This window comes from Salmo salar, chromosome ssa06, assembly GCF_905237065.1.
Source record: "Salmo salar chromosome ssa06, Ssal_v3.1, whole genome shotgun sequence".
Taxonomy (NCBI): domain Eukaryota; kingdom Metazoa; phylum Chordata; class Actinopteri; order Salmoniformes; family Salmonidae; genus Salmo; species Salmo salar.
Window position 1 is genome coordinate 54,184,733 of NC_059447.1, and position 13,712 is coordinate 54,198,444.

Here is a 13,712-nt window from a genome sequence, read left to right on the forward strand (position 1 = left end):
TTTTGTTCGATAAAGTTAATCTTTATGTCCAAATACCTCCTTTTTGTTTGTGCGTTTAGTCCAGTAATACAAATGCACAAAGCGTGAGCACAAAGTCCAGACGAAAAGTCAAAAAAGTTCCATTAACGTTAGTAGATACATGTCAAACGATGTATATAATCAATCTTTAGGATGTTTTTATCATAAATCTTCAATAATATTCCCACCGGACAATTCCGTTGTCATTAGAAAGGAAAGACAACGATCGTCGTGCTCACGTGCAAGACTAAACTAATGTCTTTCAGCTTGACCACTTGTTGAAACAGCTCTTATTCGATCCCCTTTCACAATACAAGCCTGAAACAACTTCTAAAGACTGTTGACATCTACTGGAAGCCTTAGGAAGTGCAATCTGACCTCACAGACACAGGATATTGGATAGGCAATCACTTAAAAAAACTACAAACCTCAGATTTCCCACTTCCTGGTTGGATTTGTCTCAGGTGTTTGCCTGCCATCTGAGTTATGTTATACTCACAGACATTATTTTAACAGTTTTGGAAACTTTTGTGTTTTCTATCCAAATCTATGCATATCCTAGCTTCTGGGCCTGAGTAACAGGCAATTTACTCTGGGCACGCTTTTCATCCAAACTTCCCAATGCTGCCCCCTATCCCAATGAAGTTAAACACTTTTTTGGTGACTATATTTTACATTTTAGTCATTTAGCAGACTAACGCCCTGGCCACAGAGAGGAGTTTTTGGTCTTTATTTTGGTTAGGCCAGGGTGTTACATTGGGTGGGCGTTCTATGTTCCTTTTTCTATGTTTTTGTATTTCTTTGTTTTGGGCCGTGTGTGTGGCTCCCAATCAGGCACAGCTGAAGCTCATTGTTGCTGATTGGGAGTCACACATAAGGAGCATGTTTTTCCTTTGGGTTTTGTGGGTAATTGTTTTCTGTTTAGTGTGTTCCTTACAGAACTGTTGCTAGTCGTTTTTTGGTTTCTTTTGTATAGTGTTCGTTGATTCATTAAAACTTTTTATGATGAACACTAACTCCGCTGCACCTTGGTCTCTCTCTCACACAACAGCCCTTACACAGATGCTCTTATCCAGAGCAACTTACAGTAGTGAATACATACATTTCATTTCATGCATTTTTTTTTGTACTGGCCCCCCATGGGAATCGAACCCACAACCCTGGTGTTGCACACAATGCTCTACCAACTGAGCCACAGGGAAGCACATATGATTCCATATGTGTTATTTCATAGTTTTGATGTCTTCACTATTATTCTACAATGTAGAAAATTGTAAAAATATAGAAAAACCCTTGAATGAGTAGGTGTTCTAAACCTTTTTACTGGTAATGTATATGCTCAACATAAGATATTTTTGTAACAAAGAAATACGATTATTTACCGGTTCTCAAGATTTGAAAACAAGATTTGAAAATAATGGTTCTGTTCCAGGACACTTTTGTTCCTGGTTGTTTCTGTTCCTTGAAAAATTGTTATTTTCCAATTGTCTGTTCTGACCAGTACCAACCCCTGATCTACAGTGTACAGTACATATAGTTTTCATAAGAGTACTGTGTTACAGACTTTGGTCTAATGCAGCCAGATGCATACAAATTGTATATACAGAACTGTTCATATCTTTATTTTGCATACTGTATCTAAAGATCACAGCTAAACAAACTCTGAATGGGGTGTACATGTTGTTGTTGTACATGTTGTTTGTGAAACCTAAAAAAGTAAAACAAGCAACAAATGAATCTACAGTAACAAGCTACTCACTGGAGTTTGGCACCTATGAGCTATTTAAGACAATCGTACAGGGCTCAGCCCCACCAAGTGTTGTCTACCAACAAGTTGGCAGTTCTAGTTGATTACGGGCTTAGCCTGAACACCCTCCTCCTTGCTTCTGTCCATCATGGAGACACTCACAGTGTGTGGCTGGAATGGTGCCAGCACTGTGAGAGTCAGTTTTAAACTCCTCCCATCATTGCTGTACCTCTGCTGGATTATCCTCGCCTGCCACCAACACACACACACACACACATTTAAATACATTCAATTTGTATAGCTACATTTTGCTTACAGGCTCCACCCCAGACTATAACCTACAAGCTCCTAGTCTTTACCGCTATTCCAAATCACATCCCACAATACTATTGAATAGTTAAAACATTTCTAAACTTTAGTAGGCATAGAAAGTAAGAGTTCCGTAGTCCCTCTCTTTTGTTTGAAGTTTGCTCTGGGAGAAATAAACAGATTCTATTATATTGTCCCCTGGAATGCCCTTTTGGTTCTCACTTCTCTTGGCTGGAAATGGGTTTAAGTGGTTCTCACCTGCTGCCTGGGCCTCTCCGGGGTCTTCATCAGGGTAACTAAGGTCATTGGGGGGCCAGCGGAGCTCGCCACTCTCCACTTCACCGCTCTCAGTGGGCTCCACCACGATGGAGGGAAGCCGTTTGGACAGCTTGTGGAAACGTTCGTGGGAGTCCGGAAAGATCTGGAAACACAATCACGTCAGCGTCACCAAAACAAGAGGGGAAAATCTGGTAACCAGGGTAAGGGTTGGGGTGAATTCCACTGAATTGAAAACTGAATTGCTGGTAAACCCAACCCTGCTTGTAACATGTGACATTGATCAAATAGTATCAGGTTGACCCTAGATTCTATGGTCAGTTTTCTGTTTATGCAACTTTCTTGGCATCCAACAAATGTGTAATTTACCAAATAGTCTCCAAGGGCTCGAAACACATTCCAGAACCAGACAGTATGGATAATCGCAACCACTAGATGATGCTCTGTGAGAGAGGTACTTTTTGTTGCCTCATAGATGTCTAGTGACTTAAATGGGAAATTAAAGACATAATTATACAGTGCATTCGGAAAGTATTCAGATCCCTTTACTTTTTCCACATTTTGTTATGTGACAGGCTAGTTCTAAACTGGATAAAATCATTTTTCTCCATCAATCTACACACAATACCCCATAATGACAAAGAAAAAATAGTTTTTTTGAAATAAAATTTAAAACTGGAATATCACATTTACATAAGTATTCAGACCCTTTACTCAGTACTTTGTTGAAGCACCTTTGGCAGTGATTACAGCCTCAAGTCTTCTTGGTATGACGGTACAAGCTTGGCACACCTGTATTTGGATAGTTTCTCCCATTCTTCTCTGCGGATCCTCTCAAGCTCTGTCAAGTTGGATGGGGAGCGTTACCACACAGCTATTTTTAAGTCTCTCCAGAGATGTTCGATCAGGTCCAGGCTCTAGCTGGTCCATTCAAGGACATTCAGAGACTTGTCCCAAAGCCAGTCCTGCATTGTCTTGGCTGTGTGCTTAGGGTCGCTATCCTGTTGAAAGGTGAACCTTCGCCCCAGTCTGAGGTCTTGAGCGCTCTGAAGCAAGTTTTCATCAAGGATCTCTCTGTACTTTGCTCCATTCATCTATCCCTCGATCCTGACTAGTCTCCCAGTCCCTGCCGCTGAAAAACATCCCCACAGCATGATGCTGCCACCACCATGCTTCACCGTAGCGATGGTGCCAGCTTTCCTCCAGACTTGACACTTGGCATTCAGGCCAAAGTGTTCAATCTTGGTTTCATCAGACCAGAGAATATTGTTTCTCATGGTCTGAGAGTCCTTTAGGTACCTTCTTGCAAACTCCAAGCTGGCTGTCATGTGCCTTTTACTGAGGAGTGGCTTCCGTCTGGCCACTCTACCATAAAGGCCTGATTGGTGGAGTGCTGCAGAGATGGTTGTTCTTCTGGATGATTCTCCCATCTCCACAGAGGAACTCTGGAGTGACCATTGGGTTCTGTCAGAATGACAGCTCTAGGAATGGTCTTGGTGGTTCCAAACTTTTTCCATTTAAGAATGATGGAGGACACTGTGTTCTTGGGGACCTTCAATGCTGCAGAAATGTTTTGGTACCCTTCCCCAGATCTGTGCCTCGACACAATCCTGTCTCGGAGCTCTACAGACAATTCCTTCGACCTCATGGCTTGGTTTCTACTCTGACATGCACTGTCAACAGTGGGACCTTATATAGACAGGTGTGTGCCTTTCCAAATCATCTTCAATCAATTGAACTTACCACAGGTGGACTCAAATCAAGTTGTAGAAACATCTCAAGGAGGATAAATGGAAACAGGATGCACCCGAGCTCAATTTCAAGTCTCATAGCAAAGGGTCTGAATACTTATGTAAATAAGGAATCTGTTTTTTATTTTTAATACATTTGATAAGATGTCTAGACCTGTTTTCGCTTTGCCATTATCGGGTATTGTGTATAGATTGATGAGATTATAAATATTTTTTTATCCATTTTAGAATAAGGCTGTAAAGTAACAATGTGGAAAAAGTCAAGGGGTCTGAATACTTTCCAAATGCACTGTATGTTTTCCAATTCCTCTCTCCCTGATTGTCATTGCCCACTGCTCAAAAAATGTAATTTAATTATTTGAAATGGATGCCGGGGGGAAAGAGGTGCTTTGCATACGCCACACCCTGCAAGTGTGACTTCTCTGGCAAAAGCCCAGGCCTCTGACGAGCTCAAGCCGATAAGAGGATGTGTGACTCACTTTGTGTGGGGTGCGATTACTTCCATAACACCACTGCACTAGAGGAGGAAGAGGGGGGTCAGTGAAGGACACCTGCATCTGCAATAGGGCAAGCCAGTTGGCTGAGAAAGGAACCGCTTGCTGCTGGATTGGCTGCCATCTCTTACTTGAGAGCTTGTGTCGGCTTTACTCAAGGCCCCTGTTGATTACGAGCCAAGTCCATGAAGTCCCCACATGCATATGTTCATCAAAGTAATGACACACTTTTCCTTTAGATTTTAGTCACAAGAGAGCAGTGATTTCTTTGGAGGGACGTGAATTCATTGGGTCTTGACTGTAAAAGGTTAGCAGAAATCAGATTTTGGGGGGGGGAGGATGAGAGGGGGATGAAAGGGTGTGATTGAGGTGCAGTCAGAAATTGCCTTGACGTCAGCTCAGAGCAATGGAAGGACATTTACACCTGTCATGGGTCTACAGAGAAGGAGAGAGGAGAAGAGAGAGATCTGAGAGCATGCCATGAAGAGTGTGTGCACGTGTTCCTCATATGTTTGTGCATGTCAACAATTCGATGGGGTTACTATGTGGGTAACTATTCTTATGTTGTGCTGTTACGCGGAGCAGGTGAACCTAAGAGCAGACTCAGACGAGGAGACTGGGATAAGGTAACCAAGGTATTTATTGAAAAACGGGGAAGATGGGGTGCAGGCCAAGGAAAGCTAGGGCGGATTACAGGGAGCCAGGTGCTTGGGGGGGGGGGGGGGTCCAGGACAGGGTAGCAGGACTGACGAGACGTGGGACCCGAGACATGGACCAGAGGCAGGGCGGATAGAAAAACAGGCACAACACGAAAACAGGCTAAAAATGCAGACTGACTGAGCAGAGGTTACAATCTGGCAGCGTGGAAGTGGCAGGGCTAAGTATTTGTAGAGGTCTTGATTATGGAACAGGTTGCGGCTGGTGGGGATCTGCTCTGCCTCCAGCACACCTGTCTCCACCCACACACACACACACACTGGGGGAATGGCAGGTTAGGGAGACACAGGATGAGCAGTAGTCGGCATGGCAGGCGCAGGTGTAACAGCTGTAGTGTCTTCTTGTGAGTTTGTGTTGTTTGTGGAACTGTGAGTGTGTTCCTTTGTTTGTTTTAGTGTTGTGTCTGTGAGTCTGTCTGTGTGAATTAGTCCCACCTGAAAGGATATACCCTCTTCTCCTGAGGCGCCTTCGATGCTGAGGTCTCCCACTGTCGAATCACAGGTGTTCATCACTTCTGTCATCCTGTCAGTAAGCCTCGCCTTCAGCCAAGCCAAAAGAAAAGAAGGACATGTTCTCAGTACAGTAACACAGCTGTAAAGTATTGCATCGTTCCAAACCAAACATCCCTAGAACTAGTCCCTTGTTCACTATCTCTCATAGACTAACGAGGGCTGAATTGGTTTGGGAAATAGGGGGAAAAGTCCATCTAGTACCTTACTCCTGATTCCTATTCAATTACATTTTTATCTGTGTGTCAGTTGGGACCTAGCCTGGTCCCAGATCTGTTTGTGCTGTCTTGCCAACTTATCATAGGAGTTGGCCAGACAACACAAACAGATCTGGGACCAGGCTAGTAACAACCTACAGGCAAGTAATGAATGATTGGTTTGGAATTGGGTGTATCTCTGACAGTCATTAAGTACCCTTGTGCCAGTGATTGCTACACGGCCTGATTCTGCTCATGCGCCTACAAAATGCTCTGATCAGTATTATGAAATAAGTCCCAAATGGAAGGGAAACAGATCATTTGTAATCTGTTGCCCCATGAAATCAGCCAAACAAGCACAAATACTTTAGGCATGCACACACTCCTACTGAATATGCATTCACCAGTATTGTGAATAGGCTTCTTGATTTACCCAATTTATCAATAGGGTAAATTAAGTACAATTGATAATATGAATGTTTAATTGATTAATGATTGCATTGATATTGAACTCAAAAGTTCAGTCTACCATTCTGTGACTTTGACTAATTCGCCACCTTTTTTTGCTGTGGTATCATTTTGGTATCGAGTATTGTGATACTAAACCTAGTATTGGTATCGAAGTAAAAATTCTGGTATCGTGTGTGTGTGTGTATGTGGTATGGTGTGTGTGTGTGTGTATGTGGTATGGTGTGTGTGTGTGTGTGTGTGTGCACGTGTGTATGTGTTTGGTAGGATTACTAATCTACTGATTTCCTCTGCCAAGCAACCCTTCCATTTCAATGTGTGCATGATCTTCCCCTGGCTGTTGCCACGGAGACATGGTCGGCAGTCAATAATCAACATGCCTTTTATGAAAATAAGTCCCATACTCCAGAGGGGAAGTGGGTATTGATAGGGTAAGGATGTGTTTATTGCATTGGCCCAGTCCTGAAAACAGAGATTAACCTTAGGGAGTGAGCTGTGACCAAAGTGGGTTGGATTGGAGGGTTGGAAGGCATCTATGGGGGGAAAGTTCAAAAACGAAGACGTCTTTTATGGAAATGAGTGCCATACTCAAGAGGGTATAAATGGCGAGTAGGTGGATGGACAGTGGGTGTGTGTGTCTGCGTGCGTGCAGTAGAACCTAAGGGAGCCAGTTGTGACATAAGTGTTTTGAGACTGGAGCAGAGCCCAAAACAGTGACAGATTCTAAGATCGACATGCCTTGCTTCAATCAGGCCCAGAAACAAATACATAACTCATCACACATTCCATAGTCTTCATCAAGATAACGGTAAGTTGCTGGCTCAACATTCCAAATCAGTCAACACCCAGATCTCTGCCAAAAAATCTAAACTCTGCCAATAGTGATGACTAAATATCAACCATATGTCAATTAAGCTCTCATTCGGAAGAGACTTAGCAAATGTCCTGACTCACTATGGTGACAAAAGAGTCAATTGCACTTCATGCTATCATGTCCATACTCATCCTGGTCTCTAATTGGCCCATGTCCATACTTATCCCGGTATCTAATTGGCCCGTCGCCATACTTATCCTAGCTTCTAATTGGCTCATTTTATATATGCACATCTTTCATTGAGACATGCAGTGCCTCCATGACAGAAGACAATGACCTAAAAGGAGAAAAACTAGCAGTTTGTTTTCTCCCAGTAATGTGGGCTGGCAATGGCGCTTACTATGCACACATACTATTGTGATTAGAGTAATACACTGACACTCCAACACACACACACACACACACACACACACACTACATACGCTCAGACACACATGCATGCATATTGACGCCATACACACACTCACACGGAGACACACACTTCACATACACTGCTGCTACTGTTTATTATCTATCCTGATCAGGATATGTGAGCAGAGTTGAGTGGTTGGAAATCCCACTCATCCCTCAGCGGTTTTTGCTAAAAATCATTTCCCCTGCTTTGCAAAAAATAATTTAAATTATAAAAAATTCGCTCAGCGCTCACAATAACAAAACTGCTGCTCCAAATTCGCTCCCTTCATTTTTTGTTTAAAAAGATAATTTAACAACCATCTCATCTACTTTTGTGACTATCTTAAGAAGCTTCAATAATACAATGACGTGTGTGTGTGTGTGTGCGTGCATGACTCAGCCACACACTCTCGCAACAAATGTTCCCTAATTATCCTTGATTGATTTTCCAATCCTTTTCCCCAGACAGCGACAGGTTAAACGTCTCCAGAGTGAGGGAGCCATTGACACAGTTAATTTGTCCTTTGCTCCAACAATATACATAGGCAAGTAAGTTGGAGGAGGGAGAAAAATATATATTGAGCGAGGCTAGTTTCACCTGCTCTGAGCAATATGGAAAACCATATTCAAATCTATGGAAATGTCACACATAGCACAGTCCACTGCACTACAAACTAGAGGTGTCATTAACAAACGCTGACCAGGACTAAGGACTAAGTCAAAATTGACACTCACCTGATTTATCAAATGCACATATTATGCACAGTTTGCACCTGTTATTGTTTCTTATGGTAACAAAACAGATGAGGTAGTACAAAACCACAAATAGGCCAAAAGATTATGGAAATTTTTTATTGCCTTCTGCTCATTACACTTCTGAAATTCTTTTCATATGAATTAATTTTACAAATCCTTTCAATCTAAGAAACAGATGCTTCAATACTTGTGTGCATGTCCATAAGATTACATTTTTATTTCACCTTTATTTAACCAGGTAGGCCAGTTGAGAACAAGTTCTCATTTACAACTGTGACCTGGCCAAGACAAAGCAAAGCAGCGCAAAAAAACAACAACACAGAGTTACACATAAACAAAAGTACAGTCAATAGCACAATACAAAAATCTATGTACAGTGGGTGCAAATGTAGAAGATTAGGGAGGTAAGGCAATAAATGGGCCATAGAGGCTAAATGATTACAATTTAGCATTAACACTGGAGTGATAGATGTGCAGATGATGATGTGCAAGTAGAGATACTGGGGTGCAAAAGAGCAAAAAGAAAAAAAACAATATGGGGATGAGGTAGTTGGGTGTGCTATTTACAGATTGGCTGTGTACAGGTATAGTGATCGGTAAGATGCTCTGACATCTGATACTTAAAGTTAGAGAGGGAGATATAAGTCTCCAGCTTCAGTGATTTTTGCAATTCGTTCCAGTCATTGGCAGCAGAGAACTGGAAGGAAAGGCGGCCAAATGGGGTGTTGGCTTTGGAGATAACCAGTGAAATATACCGGCTGGAGCGTGCTATCGATAGGGGTTGCTATGGTGACCAGTGAGCTGAGATAAGGCGGGGCTTTACCTAGCAAATACTTATAGATGACCTGGAGCCAGTGGGTTTGGCGACGAATATGTAGCGAGGGCCAGCCAACAAGAGCATACAGGTCGCGTGGTGGGTAGTATATGGGGCTTTGGTGACAAAACGGATGGCACTGTGATAGACTACATCCAGTTTGCTGAGTAGAGTGTTGGAGGCTATTTTGTAAATGACATCGCCAAATGACTATCGGTAGGATAGTCAGTTTAACGAGGGTATGTTTGGCAGCATGAGTGAAGGAGGCTTTCATGCAAAATAGGAAGTCGATTCTAGATTTAATTTTGGATTGGAGATGCTTAGTATGAGTCTGGAATGAGAGTTTACAGTCTAACCAGACACCTAGGTATTTGTAGTAGTCCACATATTCTAGGTCAGAACCGTCCAAAGTAGTGATGCTAGTAGGGTGGGCGGGTGTGGGCAGTGATCAGTTGAAGAACATGCATTTAGTTTTAATAGCATTTAAAAGCAGTTGGAGGCCATGGAAGGAGTGTTGTATAGCGTTGAAGCTCGTTTGGAGATTAGTTAACACAGTGTCCAAAGAAGGGCCATATGTATACAGAATGGTGTCGTCTGCGTAGAGGTGGATCAGAGAATCACCAGCAGCAAGAGTGACATCATTGATATATATACAGAGAAAAGAGTTGGCCCGAGAATTGAACCCTGTGGCACTCTCAGAGACTGCCAGAGGTCCAGACAACAGGCCCTCCGATTTGACACACTGAACTCTGTCTGAGAAATAGTTGGTGAACCAGGCGAGGCAGTCATTTGAGAAACTAAGGCTATTGAGTCTGCGTCGAAAGCCTTGGCCAGGTCGATGAATATGACTGTCTTTTATCGATGGCGGTTATGATATCGTTTAGGTCCTTGAGCGTGGCTGAGGTGCACCCATGACCAGCTCGGAAACCAGATTGCATAGTCGAGAAGGTACGGTGGGATTCTAAATGGTCGGTGATCTGTTTGTTAACTTGGCTTTCAAAGATTTTAGAAGGGCAGGATGGATATAGGTCAATAACAGTTTGGGTCTAGAGTGTCTCCCCCTTTGAAGAGGGGGATGGCCACAGCAGCTTTCCAATCTTTGGGGATCTCAGAAGATATGAAAGAGAGGTTGAACAGGCTAGTAAAAGGTGTTGCAACAATTTTGGCGGATAATTTTAGAAAGAGAGCGTCCAGATTGTCTAGTCCAGCTGATTTGTAGGGATCCAGATTTTGCCGCTCTTTCAGAACATCAGCTGGGAGGAGGTACTCTTATTCTCCATGGACTTTACAGTGTCCCAAAATTAGTACTACAGGATGCAAATTTCTGTTTTGAAAAAGCTAGACTTAGCTTTCCTAACTGACTGTGTATATTGATGCCCGACTTCCCTGAAAAGTTGCATATCGCGGGTGCTATTCGATGCTAATGCAGAACGCCACAGGTTGTTTTTGTGCTGGTCAAGGGCAGTCAATTCTGGGGTGAACCAAGGGCTATACAGTATCCGTTCGTAGTTCTACATTTTTTGAACGGGGCATGCTTATTTAAGATGGTGAGGAAATCACTCTTAAAGAACAACCAAGCATCCTCTACTGACGGGATGAGGTCAATATCCTTCCAGGATACCCGGGCCAGGTCGATTAGAAAGGCCTGCTTGCTGAAGTGTTTTAGGGAGCATTTGACAGGGATGAGGGGTGGTCGTTTGACCGCGGACCCATTACGGATGCAGGAAATGAGGTAGTGATCGCTGAGATCCTGGTTGAAGACAGCAGAGGTATATTTAGAGGGCAAGTTGGTCCGGATGATATCTAAGAGGATGCCCATGGTTACGGATTTAGGGTTGTACCTAGTAGGTTCCTTGATAATCTGTGTGAGATTGAGGGCATCTATCTTAGATTGTAGGATGGCCAGGGTGTTAAGCATATCCCAGTTTAGGTCACCTGACAGTACAAACTCCGAAGATAGATGGGGGGCAATCAATTCACATATGGTGTCCAGGGCACAGCTGGGGGCTGAGGGGGGTCTATAACAAGCAGCAACGGTGAGAGACTTGTTTCTGGAAAGGTGGATTTTTAAAAGATCTTGCCTGAAGGGTGCGTGCGAGTCCCAATTTGTTGCCCGTGGCATTCAAATCCATGCAAATGAGTGAAGTCTTTTCATTCAACATCAGTCAGAAATAACACGCTCAAGCTTGTAAACCGACAGAAGGTTAAGGCATGCCAAGGTATATTACACAATCAGGCAAAACTATGGCCCAAAGAATCACATAAAATCACATATTTTGCCAGCTTGGTTGTGCAAATTGAAACCAACCACGTTCTAAACAAAAGTAGCCTATAGTACATTGTAGGCCTACATCTGAATGTGTCATACATGTGTTTTATATATTTAGGATAATCTGCATATGACTTCAAAAATGATCATTTCTTCATATTTATAAATCACAGATTGATCAACTACAGCTACTACAACTACAATTGATCAATTGTTTCAACTACAGCCTTTTTCGTAGCTTACAATAACAATAAATTATACTATTTTCATCTGTGTTCTACATGCTTTTTTAAATCTAAAATAAAACTATTTTAGATTCCATATATGGCTTTTTTTAGATATCTTTCCTATCTTGATAATGCCGTGGAATGGACAGTTGGACATACTCCTTTTATCCAAGCAGTAAACGCTTAAAAGGTCAATCACCTCAAACTTGTTATTCTGCTTATGAGGATGTTTCTGAAAACACGCATGGTTGAAGATAGCTCTAAGGAGAAGAAACTGAGCAACACTTACCTTTATCAAACGTTAATATTCTGTTATGGTCTTGATTTATCCGCAGATGATGTAGGCTACTCTGATATAAAGACTGGAGCTGTCGTCGCCTTTCGCCGAGGTCGTACTGGAGTTACAACAATAGTTTGATTGTTTCTCTGTGAGCTCGTGGCTCTGTGCATACGGCGAAGTTCCGATTCCACTTCCCAGCAGAGAAAACAGCTTTAGTTCACTGGAGAACTGGAGTGTCAGTGAGCTTTGGAAGTGTGTGCGCACGCGGTTCGTATATCTCACTCGGTGCATGTACAGTACCAGTCAAAAGTGTGGACACACCTACTCATTAAAAGGTTTTTCTTTATTTTTAAAAATGTCTACATTGTAGGATAATAGTGAAGACATCAAAACTATAAAATAACACATATGGAATCATGTAGTAACCAAAAAAGTGTTAAAGAAATTTGAGATTTGAGATTCTTCAAAGTAGCCACCCTTTGCCTTGCTAACAACTTTGCACACTCTTGGCATTGACTGTATGTATGTATGTGTGTGTGTGTGTGTGTCTCTCTCTCTCTCTCTGTTGTGAGAGGATAAGAGAGAGGGAGATAGAGGAGGATAGAAAGATAACATATCCTAAGACTGTGTAGATAATGATTCTCACTTTTTACCAAATTTAGGCTACTTGGCCACAGACCCAAAGTGCATTATATAGCCTTGCCTCTTATGCTCCCTATACAAGTGGGGTTCCACTAATGCAATGAAAGTGTATATTTCATTGATTTAAAAATGACCTTTTGCTTCATGCATATGTACAATTGTGTAATTTGCATAAGTAATGAAACAATTTAATTTCTCCCTATATTCGAAGCCCCACTAATGTCATTCTGACTCAGGCTAACATGCTGACCAGACCGCTTGTCCACGTGCACCCTCGCGCGCATGTGGAATTTGTCCACCCACACCAGACACGATCAGGACACGCAGATTGAAATTTGAAAACGAATTCTGAACCAACTATATTAATTTAGGAACAGGTGGAAAAGCATTAAACATTTATGGCAATTTAGCTAGCTAGCTTGCTGTTCAATCGCCGACGTGGGTATATGCTCCTAAAAACCAATGAGAAGATGGGAGAGGCTGGACTTGCAGCGCGTCATGCGTCAAAACTAGAACCAAGTTATTTTTTGGCGCCTGGCTAAGCAGAAGCTCGTTGATGCGGACCAGCAATGTGGGTGCAATGATTGAATAACATGTATGTGTACATTTTATTTTGCAACACCTGCGCACGTGACACAAGCGGTGTGGTCAGCATGTAATATGCAGGAAGCTGTTTTGTAGGTAATGCCAGGCATACTCTACACCCAGGAGTTCCCAAACGTATTTGGCCCATGACCCGATTTTGATATCGGAACATTCTTGTGACCCCCAACTATGTTCAAAAAATATGTAATTAACAGCTAATGTTAACTTTTTTTTATTTGGGGCATTGGCAGTCAATTGAAAAACATTCTAACAGTATTTAGATTCCCGAGTGGTGCAGTGGCCTAAGGCACTGCATCTCAGTGCTGGAGACAGCACTACAGACACCCTGGTTCAAATCCAGGCTGTATCACAACTGGCCATGATTC

At 42.5% G+C, this 13,712-nt stretch overlaps 1 protein-coding gene across 1 annotated transcript; it reads right to left on the reverse strand.

The window, feature by feature from the left end:
• Positions 1–1,619: 1,619 nt before the first annotated feature.
• Positions 1,620–12,377, reverse strand: si:dkeyp-72h1.1 (protein LBH). Its single transcript, XM_014204805.2, has 4 exons — positions 12,109–12,377; positions 5,747–5,851; positions 2,333–2,495; positions 1,620–2,014 (listed from the first exon to the last, which is right to left on the reverse strand). The coding sequence occupies exons 2-4, from the start codon at positions 5,831–5,833 to the stop codon at positions 1,983–1,985; spliced, it is 282 nt and encodes a 93-aa protein (XP_014060280.1). The 5' UTR covers positions 5,834–5,851; positions 12,109–12,377; the 3' UTR covers positions 1,620–1,982.
• Positions 12,378–13,712: the final 1,335 nt, after the last annotated feature.

Coding starts and splice junctions, on each gene's coding strand:
- si:dkeyp-72h1.1 (XM_014204805.2), bottom strand. CDS start 5,833: ATGACAGAAGTGATGAACACCTGTGATTCGACAGTGGGAGACCTCAGC. Junction 2,496..5,746: donor AAGAGGGTATATCCTTTCAG/GTGGGACTAATT, acceptor TTGTGTTTCCAG/ATCTTTCCGGACTCCCACGA. Junction 2,015..2,332: donor CGGAGAGGCCCAGGCAGCAG/GTGAGAACCACT, acceptor TGTTGGTGGCAG/GCGAGGATAATCCAGCAGAG.